This window comes from Zeus faber, assembly GCF_960531495.2.
Source record: "Zeus faber genome assembly, chromosome: 17".
Lineage (NCBI taxonomy): Eukaryota > Metazoa > Chordata > Actinopteri > Zeiformes > Zeidae > Zeus > Zeus faber.
This window is the reverse complement of record NC_137204.1, coordinates 22,433,868-22,449,985: the sequence shown is the minus strand read 5'-3', so window position 1 is coordinate 22,449,985 and position 16,118 is coordinate 22,433,868. Positions and strand designations below refer to the sequence as shown.

Genomic DNA, 16,118 nt, shown 5'->3' with positions numbered 1-16,118 from the left:
GGTATGCAGACTGTTTCTTCCGGCTCCCGCACAGGTTTGCCGCACAAACACCTCACAGGAAATCAACAGCTGTGTTCTCCGAACAAGAGACGTGTATCAATGGCTCGGGGGATTTGCGAGTCAATACAACATTTTTTAAATATTTTTTTTCTGTTGCTGTCCACGTTTGCAAGCTCCTGAAAAGGATTTGAGTAAAAAGAATCAACGGTACTGTTACGCGACCAAAGACAAAAAACAAAAAAATTAAAAAACAGAGTCACGATGGAGAGCCGTGCAGGGATGACCTCAAATGCCACGCCCCTGATTCCTTTCTCCCGTTCTAATCTCTGCTGTCGCAGCAGTGGAAATCCCGTAAAGCCCGACGGACGCGCCGGCGGGTCAACGGCGGCGTCTGTGTTTGACGAGCTTTCGCAAAGCTCAGTTTTTAAGCCGAGTTCAAGCTTCCGGTATTAGCGGAAACCCGGCTTCCAGACGTGACGCGTGAACCGTGTCATGCCGAGAGGCGGGCGTAACATGGCTCCGAAGCCGGCAATCTTTTTTTTTTTTGACAGAAGTAAACGGGCACGACCCTGTTCAAACGGGTCGACTGACCTCTCACGTGGAGATATCTGGGTGAGATTGGAGCCATTAGAACCGTAAAGAGTCTCACCTTTACAGCCACGCCCGACATATGTCAGCTACACGGGCTACGTTCGCTCCAAACAGACCCTTTTCTGCAGGTAGTGAAAAGATGTTATTTTCGCTTTTTTTCCTCTTCCCGCCTTCTGCACAGTGTGGCACCTAAACCGCGACGGAATTGTATAAGTTGAGAGCCTGGGCTGAGACTCTTGTGAATCCAAAGAGCCCAGTTGCATTGACGTGTCATGAAATGTGATATATTAAGAATATTAAAAAACTTGACCTTATTGTATAAAATGACATGATATTATTGTGACCTCCAGGTTAATCACAGCCTCGTAAAACTCTAGAGCCAGAATATAGACACCAATCATGAAATATATGGGATGTCCAGGTACATTGAAAATATGGGTTTTCTGAGCCATTTTCAGAAAATAGTGCTTGTAATCCAATCGTCAAAATCGCACAAATCTCCAATTTTCAAAGGTTATTGATCACTGCATTGAGTTTCCTTCAAGGTCATGAGGTCCCAGGTGTCTGTGTTTGTGGGGATTTATGACCCTTTTTGCACATTCTCGCGTGGTCAAAAATGGCTATGAAGTGTACCGGAGCTGTGTAATCAATGGTATCCACCCACGACTTGGTGCAGCAACTAATCAAACATAAGTGAGCATAGGACTGGCCTTCATGAGGCATGAGTAGTTCAAAACCCCTTCACACCAAAAATATTAATCATTTAATCAGGCGCAATTAAAAATATAGTTGCTATCGTCTTTTAACTGATAGAAAAGACCACTACCACTGCTACTACTAGTACTACTAGTACTACTACTACTGTAAATACTAGTACCATTACCACCACTACTGTGACTATGAGTACCACTACCACTGCTACTACTAGTACTACTACTACTGTAAATACTAGTACCATTACCACCACTACTGTGACTATGAGTACCACTACCACTGCTACTACTACTACTACTGTGACTACTAGTATCACTACCACTGCTACTATTACTACTACTGTGAGTGAATACTAGTACCACTACCACTGCTACTACTACTACAACTGTGCCTACTAGAACCACCACTACAACTACTACTACTACTACTACTACTACTACTACCATTACTACAACTATGACTAGTACAAATACGACTAGTATGACTAGCTACTACTATTATGACTACTACTACTATGACTACTACTACAATGACTAGTACTACTTATATGACTACTCCTAATATAAATACTATTGCTACTAAGAATACTTCTTTGAATGCTACTACTACCTCTACAACCTTGACTACTACTAATATGACTACTATGACTAATATGACTAGCTACTACTTCTACTATGACTGCTACCCCTACTGCTGCAACTACTAATACTACTGCTACTACTACTATGGCTAGCTACTACTACTATTACTACTACTACTATGACTAGCTGCTAGTACTGTGACTAGTACTACTTTTATGACTACTGTTAATATGAATGCCATTGCTACTACGACTGCAACTGTGAGTGCTACCACGACCACTTCTACTTCTACTTCTACTATGACTACCAAGGCCTGTAATGGATGGACAGTAGCGGTCCGTCCCCTCGTGGCTTTGGAAAGCCCATTCATTAACCATGTTTCCTGGAAGACTGATTGCTCGGCCCCTGCGTATTGACGCCACTGAGCACATCTCTGTTGAAGTGAATGCTTCAGGGAAAGACTCTCTCTCTCTCTCTCTCTCTCTCTCTTTCTCCTTCAGGTTGTTGCCTAAGCTTGTCAATCACCACTGGATTTTAGAGAAACAGCTGTGCCTGGGAGTGTGCAGGCGCTGCGGCGCGTTACCCGTGACAACACAGCGGGAACGGCAACCCAGACGGGCGCATTTGTGGGGCAAACGGAACGTCAAACGGACGCCGGGGAAAAACAAAAAAAGAAAAAAAGAAAACGTATTCTACGCGTTTTCTTTTCTTCCCGGAGAAAAGTGAGGAAATCCTAGTCCAGTCCTGTGTTTGGAAACGCACCTGGTTTTTTTTGTTGTTTTTACCGATACGTAAAGTGGCTGAAGAGAGTTCGCGATCCCATTTAGGGTTTGTCCGTCAACAAGACGAAATTTCACCAACAGATAAAGGGTCTGCTTAGCGTACGACGGCTGCCGGGTAAATTGGGTGCGAGCCCCCTTCCCTTTGATGACCGCTGAGGGTTTTTCCCGCTCAAGCTGTTTCCATGCACTGGCCATGGAACGGAAGCGCGCCGTTGGTGGTGATTCACGCTGTGCGCCGAACATTTCTCCGCGACTTAAGAGTAAGATAGAGAGAGAAAGAGACTTAAGACTTTCGAGACGGAGAGGGCCGCAGTTGGCGGATTCGGGCGTCGACCACTGATAGTGTAACCGCCTTCAGGTGAAAACGACAATAGCGGCCGAACAGACCCCCCCCCCCTTTTTGGGAAAGTATCAGGCGGCTGGTTGGCTGCATATGGCGCGTGTCTGGCCTCCCCCACGCATATTTATAGAGCGGTTAACAAGATGCAGGTGCGCGCTCCTTGCGCAGATGGATCGCACCTGGCTCGGGCTTTTCCCTGACCCGGGCTCAATATCTGCCCCATTAGCTACAAGGTGATTTTGGGCGAAGCAGCCAGTCTCCGCCCCCCTTTGAGTCGTTGTAATGAACCGGGGGGATCAGCCCTGGGGAAAAGGGGGCAGATTAGAGAGCGGGAGGAGAGGTGAACCAGGGCGGCAGCCCAGACGCAGCGGAACACAGGAAGAAGACTTGAGAGGGAGAGAGGGAGAGAGCAGGTGAGGGAGGGAGGGAGAGGCGTAGATCGAGAGCGTACTGTACGTTGAGCGATTATTTTTGTTTGCATAGAAGAAGTTCCGTGGAGGAGCTTTCGAGAAACTGAAGATGTGCTCGAAGGCCTCACATATAGGAAAGGCAATCATGGCCGCCATTATCCCTATCCCTGTTCACGATCACTCTCTCAAGTGGACATATTGACTTTGCGGATATGGGAAAATTCCGCGGGAAGTAACTGCCGTAAGTGGCGATATTTTCATGATAGGTCGAGGCCTACCTCGCAGACAGGACTAGTGGTGGTACAGAAGCTGAGATTGCCCAGTACCTGTAAAGCGAAAGAGAAATATGAGTTTATCACAACACGGGAAGATGTGTTAACCACCCAGAAAGATTTGAATGATTGGAAAAACGCAGTCCCGTGTGTCTGGTTGCACACCTCAAAGCGCCGCTGTCTGGCCGCGCGGTCCAAACAACGGGGCGTTTCTTCCTCGTTCCGGGCGCATGGGCGCCAGTTTATGTTTCCCCTGGCGGGTGCTTTCACCACTGATGTCCCGTTTCCGGCAGTCCAGCCCGGTGTTTAAATTGTGTTATGGGGGGGGGGCCACGCTGAGTACGACCCATCCATGTCATCGGGTCGTGATTTAGCCCCGCCCCAAAAAATCCGGACCACAAAAACGGTGAGAAACCGTTCTAACGTTGTGACTCCACAGTTCGGTACTACTTCGTTCAGACCTTTCACATGTTTTCAGCAGTTACTTTCTTACAAGTATAATATTTCTTTGGGAAAAAAAAAATAAAAAATCACTGAATTGACTTTACGGGGACTTTGTATCGCCTGCTTGTTTCTTGTTTCTCGTCATCTTGATCGAAGGTCTATTTCACCGCTGGTGTCATTACAGACTGAAGCCAGCCCATTGTCATAAACCACCTCCATCATATTCAACAACTCTTTATCTGTCAAAGGGGGGATGATTACAGGGTGTTCCAGCGAAGATGGCTCGGAGATAATGTGGGGGGGACATATAACGGGGGGATGTGTTTTTGGATGCTGTTTTCTAAGGTGGTAAGAAGAAGACCTATGAATTACCTAAAGCTTTCAAAGTGAAGGAGACGAAGGTCAGTTTATATAGCTTGGCTCGACTATTGCAGGTGATGGAGATGCTTTAAATTGCTTTAATGCTTTCGGATAGTCCCACTCCATATATCAGGTTCAAGTTCGAGAGATAATTTGACGTATTTACAATCAACCGCGCTTATTCCTAATGTTTAAAAAATTTTTTAACCATGGTGGGAACGTATGAAATCTTCATTTTGGGGTAAAAACAGGAAAGGTCATGGGTGCTGAGGAAGTTCAGCAAAATATTGTGAAGGTGCTCTCTGGCGGGGAACAAAAATGATTCAAAAAGAACGGAACGACCAAGGCATTTTTCTATCAGAAACTCCAAAAGCCTTTATTGAGATGTCTAGTTCATGGTGAAATTGTTTAAAATCATACATGGCTATGGCCCACATGTAGCAGCAAACACAGCCTTCTTTAGCCTTCATAACCAACCGCCCCTGATTGAGGTCTCCTGGAGTTCACAGGACTTCCGCCAGGTTTTTGGTTTTTTTTTGAGTCCCAGACCAATTTTGAATATCTTAAGAGAATCAGAAGGAAATCTCTCGTCTCAAGCTGAGGCCACGTTACGCGATTTCGAGTCCGGGGTAGTCCAGTGTAGTCTGGCTGCAGAATCGTAGCTGTCATCGGTGTGTGAGTGAATGACTCAAGGTCGGCCAGGTCACCATTCAACCCAACATTTTCATTCCGTGTTAGGTGATCACCGTCCTGTCAAATCCTGTAGTGTGTGTGTGTGTGAGTGTGTGTGTGTGTGTGTGTGTGTGTGTGTGTGTGTGTGTGTGTGTGTGTGTGTCCTCCTGGGATGGCGAAAAACATATTTTAATGTGGGATGTCTGTCTTTTGAAAGTCTGTTGTTTGCGCCCCCGCCACGACGCTGGCCGTGAACGGAAAGGTCAAGCGAGAAAAGGAACAAAGGAAGGAGTGTGTAGGAATAACACGACTACACAAGCGATCCACAGCAGTGTCAGCACCATCTGTAGCCACCAGACCAGTGTTTGTGACTAGAATTTTCTCGAGACAAAACTTCCTTCCTGAAGTCCTGGGTAGAAGACGGTTGGTTTCTATACAAAGTTTCTCTCTGCAGCAGCAATGGCAGTGGATCACCACTTCCAATATGCTCTGCGATGGTTTTTTAGGCATTCTATCATAAAAGTGTATGTGTTACTACGCATTAATGCTAAGCCGTAGGTAATATGAATTGGATTTGCTAACGGTGTACCTGGGCTCTGTGAATCTCTTAGTCGCCTCTTTGTGCAGCGCTATAAAAAAGCAACCACAGATGCATGACAGATGGTATATGACAAAAGTGGCGTCGCGGTTATTGCAGGCTTTGATATCATAGGCCTTTTGAGTCTGATAGTCACCTAATTTCATTATATAAACACAAAGGCTGCAAGAGCCACATTGGTATAATCCGGCTAATTTCACCTTTTTGTTTCGCGATAATGATGAATCAAGGCTTTACAGATAAGTCAAATGTCAACCTCAAATGGCAAGGATTGGCCATCATTTGGTCATATGATGGCCAATCAACTGTCCTATTCCAAATGAGCTATCATTCTCTTACTGTAAATATCTTCTTATCTATTCAAATAAACTAGATTAGACCGAGAGATATAAATAGTGATAACGTTTATTTTAGTTATTATTAGTTATTATTTCACTTTTACCAAACTAAAATGATTAACATTATGTAGACCTAATTCCCAATCTATTAAAACCATTACATCAGAAGAAATCTTATAAAAGCTGTTTTTGTTATTGTCTTGGTGGCAAGTTGCCTGTCACACATACGGTATATCAAAGATAATTAGATGCCAAAATACATTTTCATTGTGGTTGCTTGAACCACACTGTGTTAAAGGATAGGGTTGCCATTTTTCAACCCAGATCTTATTAAAAAGTTGGTTCCATCATTTATAGAAAACTGTTCCTAGCACAAGGTTGTGCAGGGTTTGAAATGAAGTGGTGCAACACAATTAGAATTACAATAAAAGCTAGATCCACTGATCCTTGCTTAGCTCTAAACTCTGAAATGTGGTCCTGCTTTGTTTCCAAAGGAAGGCGGCAAGAACTTCGAGTTCAAAATCAAAACTTCCCACTTCCTTAATTTCCCCGTCCATTATATATCACAGTTCCAATAAAGAGAAGCGACCACACTCGCCTCCCCTCCAAAGTCACAATCTGCATCACCCTCATCTGCTGCCACCAGGGGTCAAATCCTGTAACCTTCCATTTTGGGACAAATATTGAAACGTCGTTTGTGTTATCTCAATATTTTAACACCGCAAATGGTGATTTGAACTTTAGAATAAAAACTCTTCACATTTAATTCCAGGGTCAATACTAGGTCAGTGTTCTCTTTGTGTGCTGAAGGATGTTTCGTTGAATATTAAAACCTGACTGCACACCATTCAAATGCAAGCTTTTCATCCATTTGACGAAAATGCAAACGTATGTTATATTTCTGTTGAACCTAACTTAAAAATAAAAAATAAATAAATAAATAAAGTGCTTAAAAATGCATTTGCTGTAGGCTTGATATTTGATGTTAAAAAGTCACCAGAATGCAGGAATCAAAGCATTGGAAATTCAAATTTATCTGTGGGAGGACCCCTTCCTGGGTTCGGAAACTCTCCCTGCGCAAGAGGTCTGAAGGTTAGAGTACCTAGAGTAACTTACCGCTCTTTTGTATAACTTAGTGTGTTTTCATGCTACTTTACATCAAAAATCTTGGTTAAATCAGGTTCAAGCAAAGGAGAGGAGCAACCCAAAAAGTACATACGGTATATAGCAACTTTCTTCAGCAGAGACATTTCCCAGCACGGCAAGAAAGCCTCACATACAATACCCAGACCTCAGGCAAGTAAGTCGAAGTGCCAGTGCCGTGACGTAGCAAAGACAATCTTAATAACATGATCTTTATGATTGCTGTGGCTATTTCGTGGGCGCGTTCTAATGAACAACTGCAAAGCCTCATGAAGAGTCAGTGTAGATGTGGCAAATGTATGGCACGTCAAAGCGACAGAAAAAAAAAGAGCTATTATATAAATGGGAGCGTTTTAAAATCATTACATAATAGTCTAACTGTATAATAGACATTACAAAACCGTCTGCAGTTTACTTACTCTCACTTATTGTGTCCACAAGGACAAACTTCATGAAAGATACAATTTGTCTATATTTTGTTATTTTCACATTACTTCTGGATATGTTTGAATATTAGATTTTTAACATTTTTTTTTATAAATGACTTACTTGGTACAAAAATTTGCACATTACCGCAAATCACATTGAAAATGTGGCGAATAGTGCTTAAAGTGTCAGATACCAACTCATACTTTGAAGAAAAACGTGGATTTTGACCCCTTTTCTCTATTTTTGACATTGCTGTCCATCAAAAACATATTTTTCTCAGTCCTCAGCTAGCCCGGGTCTATATGGATTGAATGCATGCAAAGAAAAAGCCGAAATTGATGGTGTAGAATTATTCACTGGCCAACTGCATGCGAGAGTTCAGAGTCCCCAATACAGTTTTGTATGGCCCGGACAATGGGCAACGTTGCCATGACGATCATGGCGGGAGAATCTATTTTTTCATTTCCAGTTCTGGATTTCGGGAGTTAATCCGTGCTGAATAACATGAATGTTAATCCAAACCCTTGATTCTTGCTCTTCTTTCGCACGCATTCAAGCGTGCAGAGCAGTGCTATTATTATTATTCATATCCTCAGATAGCCATGCCTATAATGCAAAATACTATCTTGTTAATAGTTTGATAAAGGTGGTATTTTGCCACCTGTTGACAACAGAATAAAATAACCATCCTGTAGTCTATTTATCAATTGTTCCATTTTTACACAAGTTCCACAAGTTTTGTAGAAAAAAAAAAATAGGTTTACCTTGGGTATTGTTGCAATCAATGCAGGCTTGTACCAATGAAAAAAACACACTATGACAACACTTCAATAATCCTTTCGAGGGTAGCTCAGGTAAAAACATAAAAACATACTTACAATAGTTATTATTACATTTTTATATTTTCTTTTATTTTACAAGATTAAAAACAAAATAGACACTTGGCTACTGGAAAATAAGATTGTTGTGTTCCTCTTTTGCTTGGCATTCTCATTGATATCGTTACCATGCACTACAAAAATAATTGATGTTCAAGTCAAGAAATCAAACCTACCCAAGGCCCAAATTGCTTTATTGCATCTGGTTAAAACTCACCACTTTTGCTTGTAAATTCTTCCTTTTGAGACAAACAACCACATCATAAAAACGTCAAATGCAGTTTTGATACTTGTTATTCTCATGAATCCCTCGGGGGAAATTCAAGAGTTTAAATATTTCTCGCTAACAACTGAAAGGTGCTGTTCTCAAAAGATCAATCTCTGTGATTTTTAACTGAATTAAGATGTTAACATGAAATATTACTATTTCATTATTTTTCATGGGGATAAAGTGACTTCGGAATTATAAAACACAAGGAGCATATATTAATGCATTGTTAACGTCTTGGTCCAGCAGGTTCCATCCCACTGGGTTCTCGACGTTCTGAGAAACTGTTTGGTCTTCGCACTCCAACGATATCCTTTAAAATTCAACGACACACGCATCCCGCGGGAGAAGTGTTTGCTCAAGTAGGATTTTTGAACTGTGTAATTAAAGGCACGGAGGAGCTATTTATTGTTATTCTTTTTTATGTTATTGGAAAGTGTCCTAAGGCGCAGATCTAAGGAGGGGGTGAGCCATTACTGCATACTAAATAAATAGCGAGCCGCACTAGAACCTATCACCCTAATGAGCCCCGGTACAATTAGACGCTATTGGGAACTTTAATTGCACCACAAACATGACATATGCTAAAAGGGGTTTCATTTTTCAGCAGGCAAATTAGAAGTGGACATCTTTAATAATAAACTCTGACAGAAATCTAAGAGCCATCTTCCTTTTCATACATTTATCTATTTCCACTTTGGAAAACAAATGTTTTCCTACTCACAATATTTTGCATGAAAATGGAACTCAGCTAAAATTAAAATATATAATTGATATATATTTATAATTATTATATAATTGTACGGTACCCAATTAAAAAGGGAATTTTCCCTTTGTCCATGTAGAGCAATTTGTAACTACAGAATATAACATTGGTGAGTCGTCATGTTTGAATTTACCATGAGTTTGGATTCCTCGGCACTAGGGGCCCTCCCCCGGAGCCAGGCCTGGGAGTGGAAATCGCAGGTGAGTGACTGGTGACCAGGGAGGGAACCCGGCCGCGCATAGCCCTAAAAGGTAATACTTAGCCGTTGCCTGGTGGGACCGCCCCACGCAAGGCAAATCATCAGGAGCCGGTGCAATGCCGGGCAGCAGGCAGAGGCAGAGTGGGCCCAGGCGTGCAGGAACCAGACATTGGAAACTGGTGTTGGCACTGGTATGTGGTGATCTGGGAGAATGGTGGGAATCAGAGTGGGTATCTCTAAATCTGACGCCATGGTTCTCTCCCGACAAAAGCTACCTCGTCCCCTCTGCAGCTGACTTAAGTGGAGGAGTTTGGGTATCTCCGGGGTTTTTTTTTTCCACGAGTGAAGGTAAGAGGGAGCGTGAGATCGACAGATGGATGGGTGCAGCATCTGCACTAATGCAGGCACTGTACCGGACCATCGTGCTGAAGAGAGACACAGCTCTCAATTCATTATTCATACCAAACCTCACCTTTAGTTTTGGTCATGAGCTTTGGGCTTTGAGCATTCCTCCGCAGGGTGGCATGGCTCAGCCTTAGAGATGGCGTAAGTTGCCGAGCGATCCGGGGGGACCTGAGTAAAGAGTAAAAAACTGCTGCTCCGCCACATTGAGAGGAGCCGGTTGAGGTGTTTAGGGGCATCTGTTTAAGGATGCCCCCTGTGGGCCTTCCTTTGGAGTTGTACTGGGCACGGACAACTGGGAGGAAACCCCCCGGAGGTGACCCCAGAAGCCACTGGAAGGATAACATCTCCAAGCTGGCATGGGAACACCTCTGAATTCCCCATGAAGCGATGGAGGAAGCTGCTCGAAAAAAGCACGTCTTGGCCACCCTGTTAACCCCGCCGCCTCCGCTGCCAGTACACAGATAAGCGGCATATATTAGTATATATACATACATATACACACACACACACACACACACAACGATCAGCCACAACGTGAAGTTGATGTGTCGAAAGCGCCTACAATGGGCATGTGAGCGTCAGAACTGGACCATGGAGCAATGGAAGAAGGTGGCCTGGTCTGATGAATCACGTTTTCCTCTACATCATGGGGGCCCCACCTCAACTTCCAGGACTTAAATGGATCCACCGCTAACGTCTTGGTGCCAGATACCACAGGACACCTTCAGAGGTCTTGTGGAGTTCATGCCTCCATGAATCAGAGCTGATTTGGCGGCTCCAGGGGGAGCTACGTTGTGGCTGATCGGTGTGTGTGTGTGTGTGTGTGTGTGTGTGTGTGTGTATATATATATATATATATATATATATATATATATATAGAAAGCATTGGACCAAACTGGGCCCCCCATCCAAATAAATCCAGAACTTTAAATTCTAGATTAGCCAAAATACAATGGTCCAACTTAGTGTAAATATTCTTTTGAGCATTAATGTAGTAAATTCATAACCCTTAATTGTATCTCAATTCACCCCCTTTGGTCCCTCAAGAGCCTGAAATGGACATTCCAGATTTTTTTCCTTAGATTCAATTGAAAATTATTTGAGCGTACCTCAGCGTACCTCAAGAATAACAATTTCGAGACCAATCATTTCAGAGAAATAAGCATCAAAAATTATTTTTCTGAGGGATCTTTGCGATCCCCCGATGTCTCTTATGTTCTAAACTGATGAATTCAGGATGTTCAACGTTATTTTACATTAAAACTCTGTGTAGCTCACAGTTAATATTTTATGGCATACTAAATCACAGAATACAACAATTATTTATTTTGAATTGTTTATTTTTGTTTTCTTTCTTTCTTTTGTTTATCTTAGCTGTGCATAACACTCAGGTGACTAATGTGCTTCTTCTGAAGTCAGATTTGTCACCGGCTCCTTAATTTCTCCACATTAGCACTAATCATCCATATATTATCATCACCAGCATGGATCGAGAAACAAAAAGTAGAATACACGAATAATCAGTCATTTAAGGTAAATAAGGCTTTCGGTCAAGGATGTATCATTTATAACAAAATATCTTTCTTGAGGAGGATAATATAAGAACCGAATAAAAATCAAGTTCTCCAGTTACCTAAATGCCAAGATGTCGTATAAAGGAGCCTTCAAGATCCTGTCGAATTACAAACAAAAAACAAAAAAAACTTTAATTCTAAAGGTTTCAACAAACTGAATTAACAGCCAGATAGACGGCGCCCATTATTACAGGGAACCAGACTAAGTGTTTCCACTAGTGGCACTGGTGCTCCCTACTGAAAAGATTTAGAGTACCAGTACAGATTATAGGAGTGCCAGCACAAAATTTTGGAGAACCGCTGAAATTTGCATGCAACGCCGCATATTCATATTTTATTTAATTTTTTCATTTCAACTGTATTCAGCCTGGTTTATAGCCCTAATGTCATTAAGCGCCGCAGAAATGACGTCATTGCGGCGTTGGCGACAGCGGGCACACAGCGATTTCCAATTTTTGGAACTCCGCGCCGTACACTTAGAATAATTCGAGGCGGACGCGTAACTAAGTTTGTGTGCAGGTTTCCGCGGGTACAAGCCCGTACGATCCATTCACGGGTGACCACAAAAAAAAAAAACAGGTGGCGTTGAATTCACGGAAGCAGATGGTCCCGCTCTCTGCCCGAAGATTTTGACTATTTTAGCAGCTCGGGACTTCTTCATAATGTGTACGCTGACAATTTGCACGAACTCACGGCTAAACCCCTCACTGACTATATACACACATACATTTAACACTTTATATTTTAATTTTACTGCTCTTTCCTCGTTATTCAGATCCTTACCTCAGGACTCCTTCGTAATGTCAACCGCAGTTCTTTCAGTTTCCCCGGCTGGTCTGTGCACAGCGCCCCCTGTCTGTCAGGAGAATATCGCCACATCATCAACACAGCAACGTGTTGAGGCAATTATTATTATTATTATTATTATTATTATTATTATTATTATTATTATTATCATTATACTCACACTCTCTGGTAGTGCGCATGCCATAAGCTGCACGGCACGTTTGCTTCGACTATAACAGCCTCAACTGATAAATGCTTTATTAATAAATAGACAACTTACGTAAATAACAATGTATCGTTTTATTTTAAAGAAAAAAGTCACAAATTGGAATTATTGCTTTAACAGAAAGAAATCATTAAGTTTAAGAGTGTTTTTTTTTTTAAACATAGACACCAAATAATAATTTAACAAATGTAAACATGAGGTGTGTGATCAGTACATTACTGTCATTAACAACCATGATCAGTGTGGGTTTCTTTTAATCCGCCAGCTGAGCAGGAACAGGCAGGGCCACTGTTCCTATAGGCATGATGGGCGGCATCCTGAGGGAGGGGGCGCGGTGAGGGAGCGATCGGGGCGCAATGTACGCACCTGTCTCACTCTCCGACGGTACCGACGATGGGCGCCAGCGATGGGGTGCCCGGTCATTATATTTTTACGTCTCCCTGCGGAACGAAAAAAGCACCGTACGTAATGGGGACACTTTCTCCTAGTGATATAAGACGACGATTAAAAAATAAAAATAAACCGTTGTCATATTCGCGCTGGTGCTCCTAGTTGTAAAAATTTGTAGCGCTGTCTCCAAAAATGGTCGCAGTCTGGAGCCCCCTGCATTAATAAGTTGTACTTTAAAAAGTGGGCCCATCAAATCAATGTCTAAAGCAATCATTTTCATAAAGGTGTTTACAAAGAAACTGTAGGAATCTGCTCCAAAAATCCCTCCATCCTCCTCATTTCATCCTTTTGAGCGCTAAAAAGAAACTTTACCGCAAAGTTCCCAAGCAGTGCCCAGAACCGATAGCAATTCCAAATATTTGACTAGATTCAGAGCCATGGGAGTCTTCTGTGTATTTATTAAGGTCATCTAAAAATCCTCAGCGGGTGGCATACCTTTGTAGGGTAGGATACCAGCATACATTTCTGCCTTGATAATGAGTTATTGCAAATAACAAAATTGTAGACATCAAGGTGAAGAAGTTATCCATCAAACTTTTCTTTCCAGTCGCGATCTCAAGGCGGATCATTTCTTCCTATTTGCTCGTGAATTTGTTCCCGTTACACAATAAACAGGTGAGGTGAACTTATTTCCTTATTTGACATAAGCTGTAGAAATTCCCTCTTTCGGGATTTATTTATTTGTTTGTTTGCTTTATTTATTTATTTGACCAATATATAATATAACCAATGATTTTGTTGTTGTCAGTTCTGTGAATATCCCCAATGATTTGATTTGAAGTATCCGCCATTTCAGAATTGAGTAAATAAATTGCTTTGGCCATTTATTCAGTTGATATTTGTGCTATTTTCCATTGTTTTATCTGTCATAAGTTTTTGTTTTTTTTCTTGTTTGAATTTCCGCAAATCAAAGATGAAAGTACATCACTTTAAATGGCAAAAGGTCAAACATCAGAAACAGATAATTGGCCAAGTAGATATACAGCAATGTAAGTGAAGGGGAACGTAACGATGTGTAACTAACAAAGGGATAGCCACTAATAATTTGTATTATAAACATAACCAACTGTTACATTTATTATACACATGAGTAAACTTGAGGCATTACACTCACAGACATTCCCTCCCAGACAGGGTGGTTTGAGGTATACATTGCTTTGTGGGAGCAAAAGTGTGTTGGTGGACTTGTTGGGCAGGTTTACACCAAAAACTTGGAACTCGAAATCACAAGGCTTCTGAAACGCCTTTCCTGAATTGGTGGTAAGTCTCTCTCGTCTTTTATTTACCCCTTGCATGACGCGTTCCTTTTATGGACGGCGGCCGTCGGCCATAAAGTCCCTGCGAAACGGGCACAAAGATGCACAGCCAAGCGCAGGGACCGGTGGCACAGAGCAAAGGCTTCTGTCCGGATATCAGGACATTATTCATTACGTTTTTCAAATGTCGGAACGATGACACGGGACAATGCAAATGTCTTCTTCAGAGAGGTCAATGCTGAGAACATGTTAACTTATGGAGCGACAGCGGGGGTCAAGGAGCAGTTCTGGGAGACAAGATAGGGCCTTGATCACAAGTGACGGCAATGCCGGGCTTCTCAAAGCATTCGGCCCGTCGAATGTCAACAAAACAAAATTACCTTGATGGAAGGCAAGAGGTAAAGAATGGCCCTCATAAGGAGCCTTCACCAAAGGTCTCGGGGTGAACAAGTAATCTGTAAACTGTCTCCCTAATTGGTCCTGGACTATTGTCTGCAGTGGAAGTGGCTTCGATCCCGCGGCAGGGTAAGGACGGGGCGACGGGCCGTCCGCCTGAGTATTCTTTTGAGTTCCGAGCACTTTCTGTAATGACCCAGCGTCGTTACCCGGCCACTGAGACGTTGACTCACTCAAGCACCTTCTCGGCCGCGGTATGTTTGCGGCAAACAAATCAAACGCCAAAGGGACGGAAACGGCGCATAATGGGAAATGTGGTTCCGAAGAACTCGCGCCGAATTGTGCTCGTCGCTGCGATAAACCCAATTTGAGTATGCAAGTGTTTCCAGCCGTTGACCAAATCCTTTTCTGGGAATGAAAAACCAAATAATACGACGCTCCCCGAGGACGCACCCTGGACAAAAAGCTGGAGTGCCGATCTGGAAATGAATGCCGGATAACCGCATCACTCTGACCGTTTCGTTTGTTTCTTACTCCAGATTTAATTTCGGGTTTTTCAATTTCGCAGCAGCGTTCCTCAAAAGAATGACATTGGGGCATTCAAGAAAAGTAATAAGCCCGAAAAGCATAATTGGCGGATTTTCTTTAAGAAATGAACACAAAGCTCTTGATACGATGTTATTGATGCAGATTGTCCTATTAAAAACAAAGTGCACCGTGTCCTCAATACTAATGTTCTGTTCTTTTTCCAGCAGTTCAGACTTAAGAAAGCGATTTATGCTTTGTTGTATTTGTGTACTTGTATACTATATCCCACCCTCTTGGTCAGGTCTCTCATTGAGACTAATCTGCTGAAAATAAAATAAAAATAACAAAATATATGCATATGGTATCACACTTTGCCTACAAAATACAAAATCCTCGTGTGTTTGGGTTAAAATTAAAACGAATGATGAGAAATTAATGACTTAGACTAATAATTGTCCGTAAAGTGTGTTGGCGCAATTTAAATGACTTCATGATTTAAACTGGCCAGTGGGGCCCCCCAAAAAGAATTAATTTCCCCATGTGATTTTCCTATTCCTTAGGAAAACAGGATTATTCCAATTACATTATCTGCTGTGCCTGAGGTGGAACATGAGACTCGGATACGGCAGATGCTCGTCGAATAGCTGCACAACATGTATATACATATTTAAGTCGGCAGGCGGACCAGACACAGTTCCCCCGCAACAAAGAA

The 16,118-nt window shown here is 42.4% G+C and overlaps 1 protein-coding gene across 1 annotated transcript in view; it reads right to left on the bottom strand.

The window, feature by feature from the left end:
* Positions 1-3,709: 3,709 nt before the first annotated feature.
* Positions 3,710-16,118, bottom strand: part of LOC307243032 (transmembrane protein 132D) — a gene marked incomplete at both ends in the record, with an annotated part of 64,387 nt that continues 51,978 nt past the window's right edge. Inside the window, one exon of the mRNA XM_080017683.1 lies at positions 3,710-3,744. Coding sequence (XP_079873809.1) covers positions 3,710-3,744 — 35 coding nt within the window. The remainder of the gene's footprint in view (positions 3,745-16,118) is intronic.